Genomic DNA, 25679 nt, shown 5'->3' on the forward strand with positions numbered 1-25679 from the left:
TGCCAGGTCTTAGTTGTGGCATGGGGTATCTTTGTTGTGGCATGCAGACTTAGTCGCAGCATGCATGCAGGATCTAGTTCCTTGACCAGGGGTCGTACCCGGCCCCATGCTTTGGGAGCATGGAGTCTTACCCACTGGACCACCAGAGAAGTCCCTCCTTCTTTTTCACTGCTGTGAGGATTCTGCTGAGTGAATATACCACTATGTGTTTTTCTATTCTCCTGTTGATCTGGGTGGTTTCTGGTTCTTTGGCTCTATGACTGATGAATACTTTTGTCCATGTCTTTGGGTGGATATGGCCATTCCTTCTCTTGGGTAAGTTCTCAGGGGTGGAATTGCTGGGTTAAGGGAGTGCATAAGTTTATTGGCTTCAGTAGATTTTGCCAAACTGTTTTCCAGGATGGTTGCACTAAATGTTCGCTAGCAAAGTCTAAGAGTTCCAGTTGCCCTACATGCTTTAGCAACATTTGGAATTGTCAGTCCTTTCATTTTTACTATTCTAGTGAGAGTGCAATGGTGCCTTATTGTGGTTTTAATTTGAATTTCCCTGATGACTAGTGGTGATAAGCACCTTTCCGTGTGTTTATCAGCCATTGGTGTATCTTCTTGTGAAGTGTTTGTATGGTCTTTTGCCATGTTAAAGTTGGATTGCCTTTCTTTTTCTTATAAATTTGTAGCGGACCTTTATATCCTGGATTTGAGTCCTTTGGTGGATATATATATACTGCAAATATTTGATTCCAGTCTAAATTTTCTGTTTTCACTCTTTTTTTTTAATATTTTAAATTTTGTTCTTTTTCTTTTAAATTTTTTTCTTTTTCCTTTTTATTTCTTTTTAAATAAAAAGTTCTTTTTGTTCTTTTATATATTTTTTCTGTTTTTCTTTTATTGTCTTTAATTTTTTTTTCTGTTTTTCTTCTGTTTTCACTCTGTTTTTCCTTTTAAAAATATTTTTTATTGTGTTTTTGTTTTCTATTTCTTTAGAAATTTTTTTGTTCCTTTATACTTTTTGTTTTTTCTTTTCCTTTTAAAATTTTTTTCTTTTTGTTCTTTTTCTGTTTTCACTCTCTTAATGGTGTCATTTGATTGACAAACAGAAGCTCTCAGTTGTAATGAAGACCAGATATCAATCATTTTCCTAGTATGCTTTTTGTATCCAGTTTAAGAAATCTTTTCCTAACCCAAGGTTACCAACTGTCCTCCGGTGTTTTCTTTTAGAAGCTTTCTTTTTATCTTTCACATTTAGGTCTATATTCCACTTCAAATAATTTTTAGTATGACCTGTGGTTGGGGTCAAGATTCATTTTTTATATGGACGACCGACTGTCCCAGCACCACTGATGGAGAAGTCCATCCTTTCTCCACTGAACTGCAGTAGTGCCTTTATTAAACTGTCAGGGGACCATATGTATTTGGGTTGGATGTCTACATGTTAATTGTTAATAGATGTTGTTGCCAAATTGCCCTCTAAAAAGTCATGTCAACTTACACTCCCACCAATAGTGTATTAGCGTGTTTGCACTCACCCCATACTCAATATTATCAGCCCTGAAATGTTTGCTGTTAGATGGATGTAAAATGATCTCACTGTTAGTTTTGTTTGTATTTTCCTGTTATTAGTGAGATGAACATCTTTTCCTGTATGTTGGCCATTTTGATTTCTTCTGTGAATTTTCCATTCTTTTGTCCTTTCCCCCGCAGTGGGTTCCTTTTCTTATTGAGCTATAGAAGATTTTAATATGCTTTAGATGGTTATTTTTTATCTGTTTTATACGTTGCAAATACTTCATCCCAGGGGATGGCAAACTCTGGCCTGTTTTCGTAAATAAAGTTTTATTGGACCACAGCCATGCCCACTTGTTTACTTGTTTCTTATGACTGTTTTCATGTTATAATGGTGCAGTTGCATGACTGGGACAGAGACCATGTGGTATGCAGAAAAATACTTACTATTTGGCCCTTTATGGAAAAAGTTTGCCTACTTTGTATACTATTGTTTGTCTCATAGAAATTTTGTATATAATCAATCTTGTCAACCTTTTCCTTTATAGATTTTGGATTTTATGTGTCTTATACAAGAAGGCCTTACCTATCCTGAGTTAACAAAAATATTTCATATTTTCTTATAGTGTTTTTGTAGTTATTTTTGTAGCATTTATGCTTTTTAATGCACCAGTTTACTATTTTAAATTTTATGATATATTTTATTTAACCTAATATATCCAAAATATTATTATTTTCAGTGTGCAATCAATATAAACAATTAATGATGAGATAATAGACATTCTTTTTTCCTTTTGATACCATGTCCTCAAGACATATTTATGGTGTGAGGTAAGGATCTAACTTTTTTTGTGTGTGTGTGGTACGCGGGCCTCTCTCTATTGTGGCCTCTCCCGTTGCGGAGCACAGGCTCTGGATGCGTAGGCTCAGCGGCCATGGCTCACGGGCCCAGCCGCTCTGTGGCATGTGGGATCTTCCCGGACCAGGGCATGAACCCGTGTCCTCTGCATCGGCAGGCGGACTCTCAACCACTGAGCCACCAGGGAAGCCCAGGATCTAACTTTTTTATTTTCCAAATGGACAGCAAATGTCTTAACACCATTTACTGACTAGTCCTTCCATTCCCCATGGACCTCAAAAGGTGTCTCTATAATGTACTAAGTTCTCTTTTATACCTGGGTTTGTCCCTGTGCTCTGTGATGTTCCACAATTCTTTCTGTTCCTGTTGCAATACCATACTCTAATAATAATCATACTTGTAGAGTATTTTGTTCTCCTGTAGGGCTGCACTCCATTCATCTTTATTCTTTTAAAAAATTGTACTGACTATTCTCCCGTTCATATAAATCCTAGAACCATCTGGCCAGGTTTCATAGACAAAAACATGTTGAGATTTTGATTAGGATTGCAGTGAATCATAGATTAGCTCTACAGGATGGGCAGGGCAGGCATTGTCATCTCTGTTTTACAGATGAAGAAATTGAGGTCCAGAGAGGGGAAGCGACCAGCCCAAGGTCACAGAGATGGGAGAGGGTGGGGCAGGAACGTATCTTACCTTCATTTGTTGAATCAGTAAAATTTAGCATTTGTGGGGCTTCCCTGGTGGCTCAGTGGTTGAGAGTCCGCCTGCTGATGCAGGAGACACGGGTTCATGCCCTGGTCCGGGAGGATCCCACATGCCGCAGAGCGGCTGGGCCCGTGAGCTGTGGCCGCTGAGCCTGCGTGTCTGGAGCCTGTGCTCCGCAGCGGGACAGGCCACAGTGGTGAGAGGCCCGCGTACTGCAAAAAAAAAAAAAAATTTAGCATTTGTATATTAAGCACCTACTCTGCGCCGACCACAGTGTGTAGGTACTAGGGATGCTGAGACTCAGTCCTTTCCCTAAAAGAGCTCCAACCTCCCAGGGGAGTTGGGTGCATTTTTTTTCCCCAAGAGCAATAACAGGGGTGAGTGCAGGGCCCAGTCTTCCCTGAGGCTCCCCCAGGGAAGGCTCCCTCTTGGTTGGGGGGGGACCCTGGAACTGTCCACGGTGGGCAGGTGGGAGTTTTTGTGACCATGGCAGAGGTGGGGAAGGGTGTCCCAGGCAGGGGGACCAGCATGTGCGAAGGCCTGGAGGCGATGATGGCACGTTGGGCCGGTCTTGCCATGCTGTGTGGCAGTGACCCCTCCCCTTCTCCTCTTTCCCCACCATCACCTGTGGACAGACAAGGGGATGTGGCCCTGCCCCCCTACTACCAGCCGGAGGAGGACGACGAGATGCCCTTCATCTGCTCCCTGTCGGGGGACAACGGCATCATGGGCTGCCACGAGATTCCCCCGCTCAAGGAGCAGGGCCGCGAGTGCTGCCTGTCCAAGGATGATGTCTATGACTTCGGGGCGGGGCGCCAGGACCTCAACGCCAGTGGGCTCTGTGTCAACTGGAACCGCTACTACAACGTGTGCCGCACGGGCAGCGCCAACCCCCACAAGGGCGCCATCAACTTTGACAACATCGGCTACGCCTGGATCGTCATCTTCCAGGTGGGGCCCTCGGGCCTGGCACCGGCCCCCATGCTGGGGGCTGGGGGTGGGGAGGGGTGGGGTGAGCAGCTTCACCTGGCAGGTGGGGCTCTGTGCTGGGGGTTTGCCACCCGTCATTGAAATCTACCCGTCCTGCTGGCTCAACAGGCACTATCATGCCCATGTTACAGACAGAGCAACTGAAGAAAGGGCTGTAGGCCCTCGGGTGTATTGCCTGATGCCTCTGTGCCTCAGTTTTCTTATCTCTAAAATGGGGGTAATAACAACTCCCCCCCCACCTTGAGTGGCTGAGAAGAATAAACCAGATGATGCGAGCCGAGCCTAGTGTGCGGTGAGTACTCAGTCAAGGTTGCCTTCCTGCTGTCGTCAGATGGAAGGATGAGGCAGGTGCAGAGGGTGGTGGCTGAGAAGCCGCTGAGGGGTCTGCTTGGCACGCTTTGCTCTGGGGAGCAACAGGATCATAGAATTCAGAGCTGCAAGGTGTGATGTGATCACAGCCCAGCAGGTGCATTTTGGGACCCTTCGGCCCCGAGAGGGTGGCTGGCAGTGACCTGGCAAATGCTCTGTGCATTTGTCAGAAGCGAACAAGACTGCGGTGCTGGAGGTGCCCAGCGTTCGCCTCGCCCGAGGCTCCTCTGCTTTCCTCTCTGGGAAAGTGCATGGGCGACAGAGTCATACCAGGCTTCTCACAGCCCCCGTCCCGGGCTCACCTGAGCTGTGCCCCGACCCTGCCAGGTGGGCTCTGTTAATCCCACACACTAAAGAAGCATCCGAGGCTCAGAGAGTGGCCCGGGGGGTGAGCTGGAGCCGCAGCCCAGGGCCCCCTGCTTCCAGTCCTCCTGCCTTGGTGTGGAAGACTGGAAGGTGGGGGGCTCTGGAGCGAGAGGGGCCAGATTAAGTCCCTGGTCCCCTCCTTCCTGGCTGTGTGACATTGGGCAAGTGTCCTAACCCTTCTGAGCCTCAGTTTCCTTACTTGCATGTTGGGGATGAGGATGGCTGCCTGGCGGAGCCTTTGGGAGAAGTACGAGAGGGGACGTGTGTAGAGTGTCCCGGCACGCAGCGGGGCTTCTGTCTGGGGCAGCTTCCCCTTTGCTGCCTGCCTTCCTGGACGCTCAGCCATCTCAGGCTCTCTCTCTCCTCTTCTGCTCTGTCCTGGCTCTGGCTGCAGGTGATTACTCTGGAAGGCTGGGTGGAGATCATGTACTACGTGATGGATGCTCACTCCTTCTACAACTTCATCTATTTTATCCTGCTTATCATAGTAAGTGTCAGGGGAGCTGGGGCTCTCTGGGCAAGCTCAGGGACCCATGGGCCAGGGGACCCCAGAGTTGGGGCAGGGGTCTTTGGGAATCCCCAGGGTGCCCCTTCAGAGCCCGGAGAACTGAGTGGGAGAGAGCAGGAGGGGCAGTTTTTAAATGCAGCCGAGCAGCAGGTGACTGAGGGAGCTCGTCAGGGGTGGCTGTGGAGGCATCCATCACTTCCGATTGCCTTCACTTCTCATTTCTGGGCATTTAAGTCCACCTGCTGCTCCTGCTCGTGTTTCTCTGCCTCGTAGTCTCTGGGAATACATCCTTTTATGACCATAGCAGGGATGCAGCCTCAGGATGGAAGCTTCTCAAGGGCTCCAGCACCTCCCTCGTTTCCTGGGGCGGGAAGATGAGCTGCTGTGAAATGGAAGCCCGGGGCTGCTTCCCGGGCAGGGTCTGGAGGGGAGGCTGAGCCTGGTTGGGAACTGGTAGAAGTCCCTGAAATTCTCAGAGGGGCTCCCAGCTTTTGGGCAGCTCTGTCTTGTGGGGGAGACCTGGAGATGAAGGGGTTCTCTCTCCGCCCCCAGAGAGGGCCCACTGTCTGGCCGGCCCCTCCCGCCTTCCTCTGCACAGTCTCCCCAGAACGAGCTCATCCACCTTGTCATGCCTGACAACAGCTTCAGCCACAGCACAGTCCCCAGGTGTCAAGGTGATTCACTCCTGGGAGAGTCGCTGCTGGCTCCCTGCTGCTGCAGGGCTGGGATCTCTGGCTTCCTGGCCGTGGGAGAGAGCAGGCTTGGGACTCCGGGGCAGCACCCCATCCTGGGCTGCTGGGACTTTGACCTGGGGGCTCAGGACAAGCCGACCTGAGACATCCCCGCTGTTGGCTTAGCTTCGATGCCTTCCTGGGGATGCTGGGGCCTTGGACCCATGAGGAGACACCCTAGATAGAAAGAGAGGGACCCAGGCTTTGTTCAGCGTTGCCGTCCATCCACTGGCTTGTTCATTGCCTAGCACATTCAGGGAAGCCTGCTCTGCGCCAGGCCCTGAGCTGAGCGCTGGGTACTGAGCAGTGAGTCAGGCCCTCCCTGCTCCCTGGGAGCTCACAGTCTTGTGGGGGAAGATGGGCTACAGCAGACAGGTACCAGACTGCATCTTAGGAGCCACCACTGAAGGAAGCCCAAGAGGCTGAGGGAGCCCACAGGGCCTCTCACCCGGCTTGGAGAAGGGATAGGGGAAGTGAGAGGCTTCCTGGAGGAGGTGATGCCAGAATTGAGCCTTAGAGGCTGGAGGCGGAAGAGCCAGAGGAAGAGCCTTCTGGGCAGGGGACGCCTCACAGAGACCCTGAGGCCAGACAGAATCCTGCAGTGCGGGGACTGTGAACCACTGAGCTTGCGAGAGGAGCCTTGAGTTCCAGAGAGAGGCCGGAGGACCCTTCATCTGCTTCTCCTGATGGACTTAGGGGTGGAGTCTGGGGTTGGGAACTCCCGGCATGACCCTGGGCAGGAGCCTTAGCCCCCTGAGCTCACGGTGAAGCGGGGAACAGTGACGGCACCTGGCTCAGGGGCCCTGGGGAGGGTTAGAGGAGACAGAGCCTGCGGCTGCACGGCCCCTGGCACACGCACATGCTCCGTAAATGTGCCCTGCTGTTATTATTGCTGCGATTATTGGGCCCCGGGTGGCCCTGTCACAGGAGAAAGGGTGCTGGTCGGAGGCTGAGGAGGCTGAGTTTTCCAGGTGCTGGGAAGCATCCAGCGAGCAGAGGCTGGGTGACCGTGCTGTTCTTTTACCCTCACAACCCTGGCCATGCAGGGTCACCTGCTTGTTTCCCAGGTGTGGACCCTGAGCCCCAGAGAGGTGAGGTGCCTGGCCTGGGCCACACAGCCGGTGAGGGGTCCTCAGCCTTTGCACGCAGGTCCCCAGTACTCCTGTTTGCAGAAGTCCTAAGCTCGTCCGAGCCTTATGTTTTTGATGGGGAAATGGAGGTCTAGAGGAGATGGGGAGCTACCCGGTTACCCAGGGACAGCAGCCCCAGAGGCAGGCTGGGTAGAGGCTGCCAGGTGTGAGCTCCCAGCGGACAGGGTCTGTGCCCCTCACACAGGCCTGCCGAGCGGGTCTCCAGGAAATGCGGAGAGAGCAAACGAGTGAGGCATCTTCTTACTTTAGAGGCAGGGGTTTTTCCCAGAGTCCTCTGGGTCAGGAAGCTCCCCCCCAGGCCCCCGTACCCCCCCTCCTGAGCCCCAGCTCCCCAGCTGTGCTGTGGGGGAGAGGAAGGAAGGGGGATCAGCGACTGGGGCTGTGGCCTACAGGAACCTTCTGGTAGGCAGCCTGGAGGAGGGTGAAACGCACACTGCCCCCTCCCTCTGGCAGGCGAGTCTGTAGCTGAGTCTGTTCAAAGGCTTAGCATATGCCTGGGAGGAGCCTGCGTCTGGAAACGGGGGCTTTCCTGCCTGTGGTGGCCCCTGGGGCTGGGCCCTGGGACTTGAGGTGGCAGAATTCCTAGCACTAGCCAGGTAGCCTTTCCCCATCCAAGCCCAGATAAAGATGCCCAACTAAGCCCTTTCCGAGGGAAGCTTCTCTTTTCTTGTCTGGAGGCCCAAAGTCAAGGCCGTAGTGAGGGCAGGGCTGGGGTGGGACTCAGGGCCCGGGTAGTCTGAGGGGGGCTGTGCCTCCCTCCCTGCCCTCAGCGCTGATGTCCCAGGTGGGAGGGCAGCCGTGGCCAAGGCTTAGGGGCCTGAGGGGAGAGGGCTTGGAAGCAGGCCTTAGCGGGGCCTGGGGAGCTGCCTGGGCCACCGCTGTCCTGAGCCCCGGCCTCCTCCCAGAGCAAGGCCTCAGCGCTCTTTTCCTGTCCCTATCTGTGCCCGTGCCTCTCCGTCTCTCTGGGCGCTCCGCCCTCCCCTCCTCTCTCCCTGTCTCCACCCGCCCCGGTCACTTTGTGCTTCCCACACCCTCCGTTTCTGTCCTCTCTGAGCCTGTCTCACTCTCCCCTGGTGTCCCTCCTTGACCTTGTCTGTCTGTCTGTACCCCCCTGTCTGTGGCTGTCTCTTTCCCTGTTCCATGTCTGGGATCCGCCCCTGCCCCTCCTCCGGTCTTCCTTTTGGCCTCTGTATCCTCTGCTTCTCGCCCTGCCTCTGTCCCTCCATCTCCATCGCTGTCTCCCCGTCTCCGTCGCCGTCTCCCCGTCTCCATCACCGTCTCCCCATCTCCATCGCCGTCTCCCCATCACCATCGCCATCTCCCCGTCTCTCTTTCTCCTTCTCCATCTCCCTCTCCCACCATCCCGTCCCTGCTCCCACCTCCTCTCACCCCACCGTCCCCTCTGTCCCTGTCCTCTCCCGTTGGTCACAGGTGGGCTCCTTCTTCATGATCAACCTGTGCCTCGTTGTCATAGCGACCCAGTTCTCGGAGACCAAGCAGCGGGAGCACCGGCTGATGCTGGAGCAGCGGCAGCGTTACCTGTCCTCCAGCACGGTGGCCAGCTACGCCGAGCCTGGTGACTGCTACGAGGAGATCTTCCAGTACGTCTGCCACATCCTGCGCAAGGCTAAGCGCCGGGCCCTGGGCCTCTACCAGGCCCTGCAGAGCCGGCGCCAGGCCCCGGAGGCACCCGGCTCCACCAAGCCCGGGCCCCACGTCAAGGAGCCCAGACACTACAGTAAGTGGCCCACCTCCCCTGACCTCCAGGGTGCCCCGCGCAGGCCTCGTGTGCCTCTAGCTGGGGACTCAGAAACAGCACTGTTTGCAAACGTGCCCTATCTTCCCAGCACAAGCAGAGGTATCCAGCAAGTTCAGAACCCGGATCTTCCCCTGGCAGCTCCAGTCCACACCCCCGGGGTTCCGTGCCCCCTTTCCTGACCACCTGCTGGTGCCTGGCCTGGGCTAGCCCTGCGCTTGGGGGGCCTAGCCCTGCCCTGGAGGAATTTTCTTTTGATCCCATGTGTGCACAGGGACTCGGGCTCTGCCCTGGGAGCCACGCTTGAAAGAATGAACAATAGTCTGTCCTTAGTCTTGTGAAACTATAAAATCCCTCCACCACTGTAGCCTGTCTCCGTTCTCACCCCGCTGATCCCCCATGGGTTCCTGTGGCCGCCTGCCTGCTTGCTAGCACACCTGAGCAGCGATGTCGGGCACCTGGAATGAAAGGGCCGTGGCCAGCCCTGCAGAGAGAGGCAGGGCATGCTGGGGACACCCGAACACTGTGATCTGCTCCTGCCTTGGGGCCATTTCTCCTGCTCGACTGTAGACGGTTCCAGAGAGTTAGCAGCGTAGGCTTAAAAAGGGGCTTCCATTCGTTTTCTCATCTGTTCTAGAAGACAGTCCTGTGAAGGGAGCAGAGTGAGTAATGTTAGCCCCAGTGTTCAGATGGGACAACGAACGTCCAGAGGGGTGAAGGGAGTCACTTAAGGTCACACAGTGTGTCAGTGACCAAAGCTCGGCATTGGGGACATCAGAGTTGCAGGCTCTGCTGAGCCCACCTCTAGGGGGACGTGAACCGCTCCCGTAGGAGGAGGCAAAGGGCCACAGGAGGTGGGCCCCACCCCAGGCCCAGTCCTGCCCCCAGGCGGTGCCCACAAGGAAGTCAGCCGGCGTCAGCCCAGAGTAGGCGCAGCTGGGACGGTGGACGGCCCGGCTCCCCGCTGTGGAGCGAGGGCGAGGCCCTGCGCTGTGGGAGCCAGCCACTCCCAGGCCCTGCCCCTGCAGGTCTCACGTTCTGGGAACCTGAGGTTCTCGGAGACAAGCTGGAGAACTCATCCTCAGAGCTGCCGCCCAGCCGCCCCTGGGGGCCAGCCGTCCAGGCGTGGTCTTGGAGGCTCCACGTGGCCCGTGGGCTGGCCCAGCACGTGGACAGGGGAGTTGGGGTCGGGCAAGGCTGGCACCCCGTGTTCCTGGATGACGCGGGGAGGGGTGTTTACGGTTCAGGGCTTCCTGCTGCCGCCCATCGCCCTCTCCGTGGAAACCTCGTGGAGAGAAGCTCGAGACAGGCTTCTGGAGGGAGGCCGTGCCCCCTGCCCTGGGCCTTCGTGCCTCCCCCGGCTCCCTTCCTTGGGAAACAAGTGTCGGGGGCCCAGCCCCACGTACAGTTGGGCTGGGAAGGGCTTTGCCGTGACCTCCAGCACTGAGGTGGCCCACCCTTGGGCTTCTGGCTGCCCCACCGGTCTAGAGGGTGACTGAGTCAGAGAGCCTTGTCCAGACATAGGGAGGTGTTTGGAAATGAACGGTAGACATTACAGGTTTTTCTTTCCCTTTAACGTTATTTATTTATTTTTTGCTACGTAAGCCAAACCTGTGTATTCTAGGAAAACGCAGACAAATATAAAGAAGGAACCACACTATCCAGAAAGAGACTCTCTGACACCTCTTTGAAATGGTTCACAGATCACAGAACGTGGGTCCAAGACCGGCCCAGCTTCTCGCACTCTCCCTGGGCAGCTGGGGGGATGACGGCTCCTGCCCCCTCCCAGGGTTAACCCTGACTCAGCTGTGCGGGGTTGGGGGGGAAGTCATAGGGGTGGTGCTTCTAGAGCAAGGGCTTGCCCCTGCCCCGGGCTCCTGCCCGCTTCCTCCCTGGTGACAGGCCCCCGCCATGGGCAGGAGAATTGAGGAATGCCGAGGCCACCTTGGCTTCCTCTGAGGGGTGTCTACCCTCCACAATGGTCTTTTCAGCCGTTTTCCAAGCTCCATGATGTCATGAAGCAGGACGGTGGGGAGGGGCTGGGGCTCCTGGAGGGTCTTTCAGTGACCAACCTGGGGCCACGGGGCAGGAAGTGACAGGGCGAGGACACTGTTCTGGGCTCATCCCGTGTATTAACCAACAGAATCCGCCCCATGGCCCTGGTGTGTGGGTGTTCCTGGTCCCCGCTTTTCCTCGGGGGCCAACGAAGCCCAGAGGGTGAAGCTGTTTCCCCAGGAACCATGAGCCACTTGGCCTCCAGGTGGGGCTGGCGGGTTCCAGGCAGACCTCGTGGGCACACGCGAGTGGTAACCCAGGTTGGGCCGGGCCTAGTGTGCGCGGGGGCCGTCTCCTGCGGGACCCGAGGCACCAACCCCGACCTCGGCTTCTTTTCCAGAGCTGTGCCCCCGACACAGCCCCCCGGACTTGACGCTTCACATGCTGGTGCAGCCCATCTCTGCCATTCTGGCCTCCGACCCCGCCAGCTGCCCCCGCTGCCAGCACGAGGCGGGCTGGCGGCCCTCGGGCCTGGGCAGCAGCAACTCGGGCCAGGAGGACTCGGGCTCTGGGGGCTCGGGCTCCGGGGGCTCGGGCAGCGGCGAGGACGAGGCCGGCGGGCACGGGGCCCGGAGCAGTGAAGACGGGGCCTCCTTGGAGCTGGAGAACGAGGACGAGGTGGGGCAGGCGGACGGGGCTGCCTGGCTGTGCGGAGACGTGTGGCGGGAGACGCGAGCCAAGCTGCGGGGCATCGTGGAGAGCAAGTACTTCAACCGGGGCATCATGATGGCCATCCTGGTCAACACCGTCAGCATGGGCATTGAGCACCACCAGCAGGCGAGTGTCGGGAGGCGGGGCCCGGGGGAGCCCGGCACGTGTGAGCCCGGGCCTGTCGAACACCTGCTGTCTGTCTGTCTTCCTCTGACCTGGGTCCCCTTCAGCCCCGTGACCTCAGTGCCCAGCCCAGGGCCAGGCACAGAGGGGGTGGAGCTCAGGGTCAACGAGTGACCGAATGGCCCCTTGGGGTGTGAACAGGGGGATGTGGTTCCTTTCCCTCTGAGTCTCTCAGCGTGGACACCATGTCCCCCACAACCCATCCCCCGCCAGTCCCTGCAGAGTCCTAACTTCCATTTGTCGCCTCTCCATGTGACCCTCCTGTCTCTTCTCTCCAAAACGGCTGGAGCAGTCATTCCAGAGGCTGGGAGCGCCCCTGCCCCCAAATTTCCAGAGCCCCCGCTGACCTTGGCACAAAATGCAGACCTTTCCACTGACATTCAAGGCCCTTTGTGCTCCACCTGGGACATATTGATACCTTCTGCAGGTGGGACGCCCTCCTGCCCCTCACGCCCCCCACTCTCTCCCCGCCTCACTGCAGCACCCCGGCACTAAGGGGCCCCAGGGGTGCCCTGCAAAGGCTGTCCCCCATCTCCCTTCTTGGACAAACCTGTGGTTTCTTCTGTCTTCAGCTCTGGGTGCGTGGGGCGCAGGGAGGGTGTTGGCTGCGGTGATTGGTGAGTCCCAGGCCCCCTAGGCCATTGGGGGTACTGCTGGGGGTTCACAGGTGAGATGAGTTCAGAGAAAGGGTCCCCATGGGGGAATAGCACATGGAGGAGGGCATGGCTTCTGGGAAGTAGCAGGAGCACAGGGAGGATGTGTACAAGAGCGTATTTGTGGGGACACAGGATGGAGGGCTCTGGGGGGTTTGCACAGATGTCCCCAATCCATAGGTCACAGCCCGGGTGACAGCCTGGACAAGTCCAGCCCTGGATCCATTTGGAGAAACATCATTTTTTGGCTCCCTCTGTCCCCCAGCTGCTAGGTGGGGTCCCTCCCTTAACCTGCACCCCTTTCCTATGAGGTACTCCATCTGGCAGTTGGTGACCCTGAGGCCCAGGGAGGGGGTGTCACTGGCCCAAGGTCCCATAGCCAGTCAGGGGCCGAATTTGAACCCACATCTTTGTGTGGCAAGACTGATACCACCGCAGAGTTTAGGGTTTCGACGCCTCCTTGGCTTCCCCGTGGCCCTCCTTCTGCAGGCCCCCCCACCCCCCGCTGTGCCCCGTGGTGGGCCACACTCTCATTTCCCTCTTTATTCGCTCACCAGGTACAGGCTTCATTCAATTTACTTAAATGCGGCCCCTGGGGCTGCCGCCACGCTCTGCTCGGAGCTGCCTGTTTGCCAGTTATTCCGGCTTAACTAAGTGTCTCTGGGGAGGGCTGAGGAGGCTTTCTCCAGGGTAAAGCTGGTGAGACAGGCAGGCTGGACCCCCTCACCTAGGGTCCAGCCTTCTGGCCTTTGCCTGGCCCAGCATCCCCAGGGAAGGCCCCACAGGGAACCTGCACTGTTGGGGTGCTGGCTCTAGCTTCTGGGTGGGGCAGCACTAAGGGCACCCGTCACAGTCCCGTGGCTTGTGGAGCCAGCTCGCAAGAGCCAGTTTTCTCATACTCGAGGATTTTGCAAGCCCATCGTTATAAACAGTTGGTAGCTTGAAATTGGCCACGGTGGGAGTCTTTACACCATGGAAATTGACATACGCAGCAAATCAGGGCTATTTTTCAGAGGCCCATTTGCCAGTGAACTACTGGTTCCTCACTTCCCAGCCATCCCTCCACGGGCAAACACGGTGGCCAGGGTGGCTCCATCCTCTGGGTCCAGCTTCTCCCTCTCTCCGCAGCCCCAGCCTCAGGCCAGGCTATGGTCCCTGCCCAAGCCTCCTCAGGGTCTTCCTGCCTGGCCTGTCCCCACTCACTCCTTCTGCCACGTCCTTTTGGGCAAACTTTCTAGCCTCCAGATGGGGGAGCCTCTTCTCTCTGGCACCGTAGGACCCCTCTTGGTCCCCCTACTGGGTTGCCCTCAGTAGGCGCTCTCTGCCCCTTCAAAGGATCCTCCCTGGCCTCCTCATCCACGAGCAGGTGCCCTAACTTCGTGCCCTTTCCGTCATAGGGATCGGCTCCCTGGCACCTACTAAGCGCCAGGCCCCGAGCCAGCCTGGTGTATTGAGTCCTCATCACCATCCTCAAGACAGGTATTAACACCCCCCTTCCGCCCCCCACCCCAACCCCAGCCACACTCTGAAGTCCACCGCCAGAGAGCTGCAATCCGCCGCTCCAGGTCTGGGCTCCATCCCTGGTTCTGCTGTCGACTGGTAGGGTGGCCTTGGGCAAGTCACTTGGCCTCCTTCGGCCAGTGTCCCCCATCTGGAAATGGGCACACAGACCCCTCCTCCCAGAGTGGCTGGGAGGGTTCGATGCATTAAGAAGCCTGGTGCATAGTAGGTGCCCACTTGTTAAGAAAGATTTGTGAATCTTTTTTTTTCTTTTTTTCCTGGGGAGTCTGGAGATTTGCATTTTTTTTTAAAGAAGATGTTGGGGGTAGGAGTTTATTAATTAATTAATTTATTTTTGCTGTGTTGGGTCTTCGTTTCTGTGCGAGGGCTTTCTCTAGTTGTGGCAAGCGGGGGCCACTCTTCATTGCGGTGTGCGGGCCTCTCACTATCGCGGCCTCTCTTGTTGCGGAGCACAGGCTCCAGACGCGCAGGCTCAGTAGTTGTGGCTCAGGGGCCTAGTTGCTCCGCGGCATGTGGGATCCTCCCAGACCAGGGCTTGAACCCGTGTCCCCTGCATTAGCAGGCAGATTCTCAACCACTGCGCCACCAGGGAAGCCCGATTTGTGAATCTTTTGTTGGAGCCTTACACCACCACCCTTGGGGTAAGTTTACCAGCTGCCGTCTGGAGCCTCAAAAAATTATTAATTAAGGAAAAAGTGAGGGGGAGGGAGAATTTAAAAAATACTCTCTTTAAAGCAGCTCCGAGTGGCAGCCATTGTTTGGCCAAGCTCTGTGCAGGGCCTGCTTGTGGGGGGCGCGGGTAGTTCTGCTCCACGCCCCTAGCTCCCAGACACTGCTGGCAGAAAGCCCTCCGCCCCTGAGGTTGTTCTGAGCAGCCCCTGAGGTGCTGCCTACAGAGAGAGGTGGCCCGGGGCTGCCAGGGGGCAGGGAGAAAGGGGGGAGCTGGAGGAGAGGCTGGTGAACGCTAGCAGCCCCTCTCCCGCAGAGCAAGTGACCGCAGAGGGAGGCATCGTGGCGGCCCCTGCCGGCAGGGAGCTTGGTGTGGCCACCGGGTGGGGGCCCGGGGGGGCCGGTGGTGAGGGCAGGACAGAGCCTGGGCATTGCTTTCCCGCTCCATCTGTGAAGTGGGGCCACTCTGGCCTCTGTGGTCACAGGTGCTTGAATGAGAGGTGAGACTGTGGGTGCCCGTGGCCTTTAGGTGGCCACTGCTGCCAAAATCACAAGGGAGTGTCACCAGGTTCCTTGTGGCCACAGCTACTCCTTGCAGGGACTGGCCTAGGAGGAGGTGACAGGGGAAAGTGGGGGTCAGCCAGGCAGTGGCCTGTGTGTGACCCATGAGGTGGTCAGATGGTGCAGAAGTCGGCATAGCCCTGGAGGGGAGTGGGCCCAGAACAGTCTGTGACTGAGGCTGCGTGACAGGCAGGTGGGCAGGGTCGGCTTGGGCAGCCAGATTTCTCTGTCATCATTTGCTGTCACACATCTTCCCGGTGTCATCCTCTTGGCAGACCCCAAGGCAGGCGGGGTGAGTATCTTGTCCCCACTGGGCAGATGGGGAAACCGAGGCTCAGAGAGGCGGACTCTCACCCAGCGTGATGTGGTGAGAAGCTGAGATGCTGAGGTTGAATTGGAGGTTCCAGGAAGCCGATGGGAGGGGGTGGGGAGGCACTGCTCCTGGGAGCAGGCTCTCTCAGCCCCTCCCTCTCCCAGCATTCGCCCGTCCCGGCCCATGACTCCTCCGGAGCTGCACAAGACTGTTCTGGAGCTAGAGGATGCTCACCTCGTCGGACAACAAAAAGAGGGTCAGGCTTTACTCTCTTTTCGGCTGTCTCATCAAGTCACTGCCAAGCCAGATCTGGGGTGACTCTGGGAAGAGGAAGGTGGAGTGGTTTAGTACCTGACATTCCAGCTCTGTGAGGACTTAGGGGAGAGAGACACCAACATGAACTGCAGTTGGGGAAGGCTTCCTGGAGGTGATGGTGCTGGAGATGGATCCTGAAGGATGACTGGGATTTCATTAGACAAAGGAGGGACAGATGCAGGCGCCGGGAGCATGGGCATTCCTACGAAAGACCCTGAGCCCTCAAGGAGGATGTGCACATGGGGCAGGGCAGACGGCCCAAGAAGCCAGGGCCTGTCAATCCATGAAGGGTCTTGAGACTGGCTTTATCCTTAGGGCAGTGGGGAGCCATGGAAGGCTTGTAAGCAGGGCAGTGACATGTCCGTGCTGAACTGGAGCCTGAAGTCAGAAGAGTAGTGCAGGTGAAGGCACCTGGGCCATGGGGAGGTGGGGCGGGCCAGAGGGAGGAGACCTGGGTTTGAGATCGGATTTTACCGCTGCCTGGTTGTGGCCAGGGATGGTCATTTCTCTCTGAGCCTCAGGTTTCCTGGCTGTAAAATGGGGATACTATAGGGTAATGTTTGAGCTTAGACAGGATAATCCGTGGAAAGTGCTTAGCACCGCCTGGCACACGGGAGGTGTTTCAACACCAGCTGCCATTGTCATCATGAGGATGATGTTGGGCTCAAGGGGTTCCTGGGGGCAGCTTAGAGACCCCTGCCCAGCTGGGCCCTTATCTGGCCCAGCAGAAGTGGCCAGAGGCTGGGCAACTGGGCCTCCCAAGCCTGGCGCTCAGCAGGGATGAGCTGGCCCTGCCCCTGCCCCGTCTCCCTCTGCTTCTGGCCTCACCTTCAGGTTACAGCCCCTCCTCATCGGCCCTCTACCCTCCTGCCTCTGGCTTAACCTGGTTTTTCTGCCCTTCGGCACCTCCTCTTCCATGGGGTGGGTCTTTGCCGTCTCCAGCCACCTCTCTGCAGTCTCTGCCTGTCTGTCTGTCTGTCTACCTGCTCTCTCTCACTTTCTGGCTCTGTCTCTGACTCACAGTGTCATGATCTTGGTCTTTCATTACGTGTTTATCTCTGTTTTTCTCTCTCTGTCTTGTCTCTCCACACCCTGCATTTGCTTCTCACTCCCTGGGTCTATATTTGTCTGTCTATCGGTCCACCTCTCTTTCAGTCTCTCTTTCTCCATCTCTCTCGTGGCTGCCCTGTCCCTCTCCACATACCTCCCCCTGTGGTCTCTCATCACTCACTGTGTCTGTATTTGTCAATCTCTCTCTCCCGCTCGCTGTCTCTCTCAGAAAAATGCTCGCAAGAGTGATGGATGGTCCATTAGAAAAAGATTAACAGGTGTGCGCTAGACTAGAGAAACAGCTCTTTCGAGGGAGGAGGGGGGCGAGGGGGTGACCTACCTTTCCGGGAGATCAGAGCTGCAGGCTCCGCCTCAGTTGCAGGTGGGCGGGAGTGTGTGTGCAGTGCGTGTGGCCCAGAGCAGGGTGACTGCCATTATGGCCTGTCAGCGTCCAAATCTTTCACCTCTGTTTCGGCGGGCTAGGAAATTGGTGGCTCTGAGTAGCATCTGGGCCCTGGCTCAGCCAGGGATGCCGGGCCCCAGCCCCTCCCCCACTGGGGGCCTCTCTCGGGGTCCCACTCCCCTTTTGGTACCATTTTGTGAGTCAGATATAATTACAGATGGAAATGGTGCCTTCTCCTTTTATCTGGCTTTGAGAGGAGCTGGCAGTATTATTAGATTTCCTAGGCACCAGGCGGGAAGCGGGAGGGCTGGGTTGTTATTTTTTTCTCTTCTCCTTTTGGCCCAAGTGGAATCAAAGTCAGGCGCCTGAGGCCCTGTTGCTCCGTGCGGGGGTGCTGGGCTGGGGTGGGTGGTGCTGATGCTGGGAACTCTCCCGCCTCCCAGCCCGAGTTCGGGCTGGTCCCTTTGCCTGGACAACCTTCTCTTCTCCCTGTCACCCACTCCCCCTCTCGGCTTTGAGGTCTCGCTGAGATGTCGTTTCCTAGAGGAAGCTGCTCCTGACTCCACTGCCCTGTTCCCCCAAACCACCCTCAAGTTTCCTCTGTTTTTATCACCACCGAGTGGTTTGTTAACTTGCATGATGGGCTTTGCCAGCGGAGCCTGCACTTCTCAAGGGCAGGAAGAATGTGCTGATTCATTCACCACCGCCCACCCTGGGTAGCACAAGCCCAGCCCCTGACAGATGCTTGGGAGACCTGTGGAGTGCATGCAGTGATGAACAAGTGGATGATGGATGGACGAGTTTAGGGAGGTGTGGGTGTGGATACTGGGAGAGCAGTTTGGAGTCTGACTTGGTGGCTCTGCCACAGCCTTGCCGGGTGGCTCTGAGCAAGGCAGTTCCCTTCTCTGAGCCTGTTTCCTCATCTGTAAAATGGAGCCGCTAACAGTGGCCTCACAGATTGACTGTCAGTAATTGTGTTGGGGTCGAGCTCAACACGGACACATGTTCAGGCCTAACAAATGGCCCTTCCCTTCTCCGTGATTCAGGCGGGAACAGCCTGGCTCAGGGTGAGCAGAGACCAGGTACTTCACCAGTCCTGGCGGGGCCAGGGCTGGGGGAGAGGCGGGGAGAGAAGGGGCTGGAGCCTCGTATGGCCCTCATCTTACTCCATCCCCTCGTTTTATGGATGAGGAAACTGAGGCCCGGGCTGTTGGGGGGAGGACCTGGAACCCCACCCCCAGTCGTGGCCAACAGGGTGGCCTGTTTCATACACTGGGGCTCCTTGGGTGGTCCCACTTGCAGGGGTGTCACCTACTGCTAATAACCAGCAAGTAAACAGCTCCAGGGGCAGAGGTTGGGTCTGCGGCCAGAGGGGCAAGTGTCCCTCTGAGCAGCAGGTGACTTTGACCCTTAACCTCTCTGGGCCTTCGTGTCATCCTCTGAGAAGCGGGCGAAGTAAGCCCCACTGACCAGGTGGTCAGGTGGATTGAGAGCCGTGGTGGCACACAGGAGGTGCACGGTCTCTGTCCTCCCCTTCACAGGGCAGACGGTCTCCAGCCACCCACAATCCTGAGACGGCCATTGCTAAGGAAGGAAGGAGGTGGGGGGAAGGCTGTGTAGGGAGGTCTGCACAGGCAGGGGTTAAGGGTGGAGACTTGGAGCCGGGCTGCCTGGCTTCAAACCCTGGCTCTGGGCCTTCCTTACTAATGTGCAGTCTCAGGCAGGGGACTGGCCTTCTCTGAACCTGCTTCTTCATATGCATAATGGGCTCTTGTGAGGGACTAAGTTACATGATGCCTATGAAGTGCACAGGGCAGGTCCTGCACGTGCTCCCAAAATGGGTTAGGGTCGTGGGCAAACAGGGCTTCCGCAGTCACTGGTTTGCCTTCTTGTCTTGCTCTGTGTCTAGCCATGTAACCTCTGGCTGGCTTCTGGGCCTTAGTTTCCTTATCTGTAAAATGGGTATCATAATGTGGCCCTTAGTGTGCAGTACCAGCATCATTGCCAACTTTGTGGAAGGTTAGCCCCATGTGTTCCCATCTCAGTGGACCTCTCAAGCCAGCAGAGATGAGGCAGAGTTGTAAGTTTCTTGAGGCCAAGTGCAGGGGGAGGATGGAGCTCTGGCGAGGACACTGACCTGCAGGTCATGGAGCCGGGGTGGCAGAGCCGGGCCTCCCTGGAGGTTCTAGAGCTGATGGATGTCCCGGCTGCCCTCTGGCCTGACCGGGGTCCCCGTTCCCTTCCCCAACACCCCCATAGCCCGAGGAGCTGACCAACATCCTGGAGATCTGCAATGTGGTCTTCACCAGCATGTTCGCCCTGGAGATGCTGCTGAAGCTGGCCGCCTTCGGGCTTTTTGACTACCTGCGGAACCCCTACAACATCTTCGACAGCATCATTGTCATCATCAGGTGCCGACCTCCCCCCCCAACCCCACCCCTAGCCTGTGGGCCTAGAAACAGAACAGGGTGGGAGGGGGATTTAATGCACTGACCCCAGCCAGTAAATGAAGTACATAAGCTCAAAGGAAGCTAATTACACTGAAATACAGTTATCAAAATATTTGAAAATTTGTGATTTAGCAGTATATGTACTTCTGGATTAATTTATTAAATAGCAAGATCTAGCAGTGGGTCCGTGACTACCATCATTCCAAAGAAAGGATGAGCATAAATAATATCTGGAAACATCTGTATCGGCTGTCATGAGATAGAAAAATATCAGTGATTTCGATTGGCCACAGGGTCATAGGAAGTGCTAATTCTCTGCTGTTTGTTGTTGATGTTCATAATCAAAAGAATGTTAAATCTCAAAAAGAGGTCAGTGATATTTATGGACCATAGACTTCTTGGGGGGGCGTGGTCCATGGAATCCAGGTTCAGAGCCCTGGCTTTAGGGTGCCACGAGACGCAGTGACCTGTGAAACAATACCCGTTGGATGAATGAGTGAATGAATGGAAGCTGTCCATCTCTCCGCCCACCTGGCCTCTCCTTCTTCCTTTGCCCTCGTCTCCTCCCGGCCTCCCTCTGACCCTTCCTGCCTCTCTCCCCTCCCCACCCCTGCCTGGTGGGCTGCAGCATCTGGGAGATTGTGGGGCAGGCGGACGGCGGGCTGTCGGTGCTACGGACCTTCCGGCTGCTGCGGGTCCTGAAGCTGGTGCGCTTCATGCCTGCGCTGCGGCGGCAGCTCGTGGTGCTCATGAAGACCATGGACAATGTGGCCACCTTCTGCATGCTGCTCATGCTCTTCATCTTCATCTTCAGGTGAGTCCCGCCCACCCTGGGGCCACACCTGTGGGGCCTGCCAGGCCTGTGGGCAGAAACCGGGGGGAGTGTGGCTGGCTGAGCTTCTCCGGGCAACACCCCGGACCTGGCTACGAATCCTGGCACCATCACTTAATCCCCTATGGCTCCGGGCGAGTTCTGCCCCTCTGAGCCTCTGTGTTCACGTCTGTAAAATGGGACCAACACGGGCCCCTCCCATCTTAGTGGGTTGTTCTGAGAATGAAACAAGGTGGGTGGGCAGAGAGCTCTGTGTGTGTGAGTCCCTTGAGCCACCTCTGTCTCTCCCCCAGCATCCTTGGGATGCACATCTTTGGCTGCAAATTCAGCCTCCGCACGGACACGGGAGACACAGTCCCTGACCGGAAGAACTTTGACTCCCTGCTGTGGGCCATTGTCACGGTGTTCCAGGTGAGCCCCAGCATGTGTCCATGGGTGTCTGGGGAAGGGATTTCTCCCAGGATCACTTTTTGGAGGTGCTCCCAGCCTCAGAGAATCCAGGGAAGAGCAGTGGCCTGACAAGGAGGCCCCTCAACACCAGCCTCCAGTGGCCAGGCTGGCGCAGCACTGGCTCTGGGAGCTGGACTGACTGCCCGGTGCCCGTCCCCGCCCCCTTGCTCCTGCCCTGAGACTGTGGGGTTAGGATTCTTCCCTGAGACTGTTTCCTCACGTGTACTGTGGCCGTGGTTGAGTGGGTGTGTACACACAAGTGTGGTGGGGGCAGGGGAGAAGGCAGGGTGGGCTTGTGCCCTGGGTGGTGGGATACGGTGCTGAGAGGATGGGGCTGGGGAGCAGCCAGGAGGGAGCACCGGTCAGTGGGGAGCACGTGTCAGGGCAGGAGTGTGTGACATAGGCCTCGAGGGTGTGGGCAGGCCAGGCAGCAGGAAGAGCAGTGTGTGTGTGTATGTGTGTGTGCGCGTACACACGCACATGCATGATTCTGCGGCTTTGCTAGGGCCATGGTTTTTGAGGACCCTGGGTGTGCCCGAGCGTGTGTGAGAGGATGCTGTAGGTGCTCATGGGCTGCGGCGTGCCTGCACCTAGGGCACCCAGTGGGCTGGGGGGCCTGGAGATACTCAGGGGCTGAGCTGTCATCCCCCTTCCCTGCACAGATCCTTACCCAGGAGGACTGGAACGTCGTCCTCTACAATGGCATGGCCTCCACCTCCCCCTGGGCCTCCCTCTACTTCGTTGCCCTCATGACCTTCGGCAACTATGTGCTTTTCAACCTGTTGGTGGCCATCCTGGTGGAGGGCTTCCAGGCAGAGGTGACTGTGGCCCTGGTGGAGGAAGCACCCCTTTGGGGCCTGCACGAGACTGGGCGGGGGGTGGTCTGGATGGAGGAGGACTGCGATTCAAACATCTAGCAGGCAACAGGTCTCCAGAGGAGGGGGTTGCCAGTGAGGTGATGAGCTTACCATCACAGGAAGCATGCAAGTGGGGGGGGGTCTGCATCTAGGATCCCTGCCTCTCCCTCAGGGGTGTAGGCCTAGGCTTCTCCATCTCTGAGATCCTAAAGTCCCCAAGATCTGGGATTCTGGATCCTGCCTCCTTCATTTTTTGAGGCTTTGGGGACACTTACAATCAGGCAGATGTGGGTTTGTGGCCTAGGTCCTCATTAGCTTCTCGCTTCCCTTTTCTGAGCCTCAGTTTCCCCATCTGTAAAATGGGGGGGGTGAAAACACCCATTGAAAAATTCAGGAGGGAGGGAAGGGCTAAGCTGACTTTTGTTCCAATGTGAGGGACGGTCTCCCAGGGCGACGCCAATCGCTCCTACTCGGACGAGGACCAGAGCTCATCCAACATGGAGGAGTTTGACAAGCTCCAGGAGGGCCTGGACAGTAGCGGAGGTAAACGGACCTCCACTCGTCACCTAGGAGGCCAGGACTCTTCCCCAGATCTAGTTGGGCAGAGGGCACAGCATCTGGTTTCCCCTCAAGCCAAGGCTCGGGACTGCTAATTCTCTATGGTTTGTTGTTTACATTTATAATTGAAAGAATTGCTAAATCTCCAAAGGTCGGTGACATTCATGGCTCCCCTGAATTCTAGCCACAGGGGTGGCTGCAGCCCACCCTCACCCCTCCATACAGCTGGCCTGTAATGAAGAGCCTTGGGCCTCAGGATGCCTGGGTTTTGTTTAGCACCACTGTGCAGCTTGGAAGAAACCTCCCAGCCCATGCTGTGTCCTTCTCAGTAACCGGGCTAACCAGGCTCTGCCTTCTTCCTGCACTGGGCATGGGAGTGAGGTTCCTGTGTTGGGTGAAGCTCAGAGCTGGCCCTGAACACAGAAGGCAAGGGATCCACTCATCCAAAAATAAAGCTGAGAGCCTTGCAGATGGGGTAGAGGGGAGGCACACGTGACGGGGGCCAAGCAGGAGGACTTCCTGGTGGAGGAGGTCTCTCCAGAAAAACTCTTCGTTTCTGTTACTGTCCCTGTCTGTTTCTTTGTCTCGTGGCTTCTTTTGCTCTTGTTCTGTCCTCTTGTCTGCTCCTTCCTCTGTCTCTATCTGAACCCTCCAGATCCCAAGCTCTGCGCAATCCCCATGACCCCCAATGGGCACCTGGACCCCAATCTCCCACTGGGTGGACATCTGGGCCCCACTGGGGCTGCAGCATCCGCCCCCCGCCTCTCGCCGCAGCCAGACCCTGTGCTAATGGCCTTGGGCTCCCGCAAGAGCAGTGTCATGTCACTGGGGAGGGTAAGCTACGACCAGCGTTCCCTGGTGAGTCCTCGTGGGGTGCTCTGGGTGGCTGCTCCCTGCTGGGTGTGTGCTGAGGGACCCTGAGAAGAAGTGTCTGCCAGTCCAGCCTCAGACTGGTACCTAGGCTTAGGGCACCAGGCTGCCCAGCCAGAACCAGGCAGGGACCATGTCTGTTGCATTCCTGGGTGCCCAGGGACAGAGCAGGACCTGGCAACAAGGAATGAGTGAATGAATGAAGGAATGAATAGTGCCAGTGGGTCTGGTGTAGAGAGTTGGGTTTTTGTCTTAGCAGCAATGTGTAGGGTTAAGAGCTGGGCCTTGGGGTTGGGCAGACCTGAGCTTGTATCTGGCCTCTGCCACTGCCAAACTTTGTAACCATGGCCAAGTTACAGGCCTTCTTGAGCCTCAGTTTCCCTTCCTGTAAAATGGGCAGATGCCCTTACTGGGAAGGGAGGTGGCAGGAGGGACATAGCCACACAGTGGAGGTGCCCATGTGTCTGTAGATGTGGATGGAGTGAGAGGCAGAGCAGGGAGAGGACCTCTGGGGTCTAGCCCCTTCTGTCACCCACTGGCCAGGTGGGCAGCCCTCTTTGGGCCTCAGCGGGTGTGCAGGTTCCCTTCAGTCACAACCGTGGGTGTGTATGGTGGCGCTGACAGGAGCCCCGGGCTTCCTCCCAGTCCAGCTCTCGGAGCTCCTATCACGGGCCGTGGGGCCGCAGTGGGGCCTGGGCCAGCCGTCGCTCCAGCTGGAACAGCCTCAAGCACAAGCCACCATCGGCGGAGCACGAGTCCCTGCTCTCGGCGGCGGAGCGCAGCAGCGGCGCCCGGGCCTGCGAGGGTGCCCGGGAGGAGGGGCCGCTGCGGGCCGCGCCCCTGCACGCCCCGCATGCCCACCAAGAGCAGCATGGTCCCCACCTGGCGCACCGTCACTGCCACCACCGCCGGACGCTGTCCCTCGACACCAGAGATTCGGTGGACCTGGCCGAGCTGGTGCCCGCCGTGGGCACCCACCCACGGGCTGCCTGGAAGGCGGCAGGCCCGGCCCCCGGGCACGAGGACTGCAATGGCAGGATGCCCAGCATCGCCAAGGACGTCTTCACCAAGATGGACGACCGCCGGGATCGCGGGGAGGACGAGGAGGAGATGGACTACGTGAGTGCGCGAGGCTCTAGGGGCCGCGGAGGGGACCACGAGGCGGTCAGCTGGGACGCAGCGGGGAGGGGTCGAGGGGCGGCGCTGGAGTGGGAGGGACTGACAGGGCTCCCGCCCAAGGGGGGGCCTGGCCATGGGGAGAGGGCTTCAGGTGGGTGAACAGGGGGCGGGGCCGGAACTGCCCACCTCTGAGCTGGGCCCGCCCCTGGGAGAGAAGCCCTCCCTGACCGCCCTGGGTGGGGCCAGGGTTCTGGTCTTGCTGGGAGAGTTCGGAGGTCACCCAGTGGCCCCACTTGGCTGGATGGTCAGGGTGGGTGGAGATGAGCGGCTCTGGGCAGCGCTGACCCGCCAGCACCCCATCCTCCCCTTGCCAGACTCTGTGCTTCCGCGTCCGCAAGATGATTGACGTCTACAAGCCTGACTGGTGCGAAGTCCGCGAGGACTGGTCTGTCTACCTCTTCTCCCCCGAGAACAGGTGGGCAGGGCCAGGCTCGGGGTGGGGTTAGAGTAGAGGGTTGACAGGTCTGGGAGGGAGAGATTTCTGCCAAGCCAAGTAGGGCCATTGGCGGGGCGCGGTGGGGAGGTAGGGGAGCGGGCAGGTGGTTTCCCATACCTCAGAGGGCCTTCCCGGCCCTGTAGTGGAGGGTCTGCTGGGGAGGAAGGGGTTTGTGTGTGGGCCCTCCTGGGCATCTCCTCCAGTCTAGGCCATCCTGTGCTGGGCACCAGGTTGGATAAATCTTCTGGTAACCTGGGGTGATTCCATCTGGAGGGGGTCATCCGAAGGCTTCCTGGGGGAGGAGGCCTTTGTGCTGGGCTTTGGAGGCAGACACCATTCTGTAGATGAAGAAGGGGTGGTAAGGAGGTGGAGGCTGGTCCAGGCGGAGGGAGCAGCCCGAGGGAAGGCCTGGGGGCAGAAGCTGAGGGTATCAGACAATGTGTCCATGCAGCTGGAGGACAAGGCTTAGAGATTCGGGCCAGTGTTTGGAAAGCTTTGAGTGCCAGGGCTAGGTGGGTGCCCTTCACCCTGTGGTGCCAGGAGCTTGCAGTGTGGTCAGCAGAGGTGGCGTCAGGTGGGCATCCTGAGCAGAGACCTAAAGCCACCACCTATTGTGTGGCCAGAGAAAAGAAAGGTCAGCTTCCTCTAGGCCACCCTGGTTCTCATGTGTTCCTGATGCCTTCCTCCTGGCCAGGGTAAGGGGCAAACTGACACTCACGTGGCCCCCTGCCC

The 25679-nt window shown here is 57.2% G+C and overlaps 1 protein-coding gene across 1 annotated transcript in view; it reads left to right on the forward strand.

Moving 5' to 3' along the window:
• Positions 1-25679, forward strand: part of CACNA1I (calcium voltage-gated channel subunit alpha1 I) — a gene marked incomplete at its 3' end in the record, with an annotated part of 105681 nt that overhangs the window by 57135 nt on the left and 22867 nt on the right. Inside the window, exons 6-17 of the mRNA XM_082636085.1 lie at positions 3706-4021; positions 5190-5282; positions 8617-8923; positions 11337-11773; positions 19575-19726; positions 20394-20579; positions 20891-21008; positions 21710-21865; positions 22354-22447; positions 23118-23320; positions 23978-24451; positions 24826-24926. Of these exons, the coding sequence (XP_082492211.1) occupies positions 3706-4021; positions 5190-5282; positions 8617-8923; positions 11337-11773; positions 19575-19726; positions 20394-20579; positions 20891-21008; positions 21710-21865; positions 22354-22447; positions 23118-23320; positions 23978-24451; positions 24826-24926 (2637 nt within the window). The remainder of the gene's footprint in view (positions 1-3705; positions 4022-5189; positions 5283-8616; positions 8924-11336; positions 11774-19574; positions 19727-20393; positions 20580-20890; positions 21009-21709; positions 21866-22353; positions 22448-23117; positions 23321-23977; positions 24452-24825; positions 24927-25679) is intronic.

Source organism: Mesoplodon mirus, assembly GCF_964341445.2.
Source record: "Mesoplodon mirus genome assembly, chromosome: 11".
Taxonomy (NCBI): Eukaryota; Metazoa; Chordata; class Mammalia; order Artiodactyla; family Ziphiidae; genus Mesoplodon; species Mesoplodon mirus.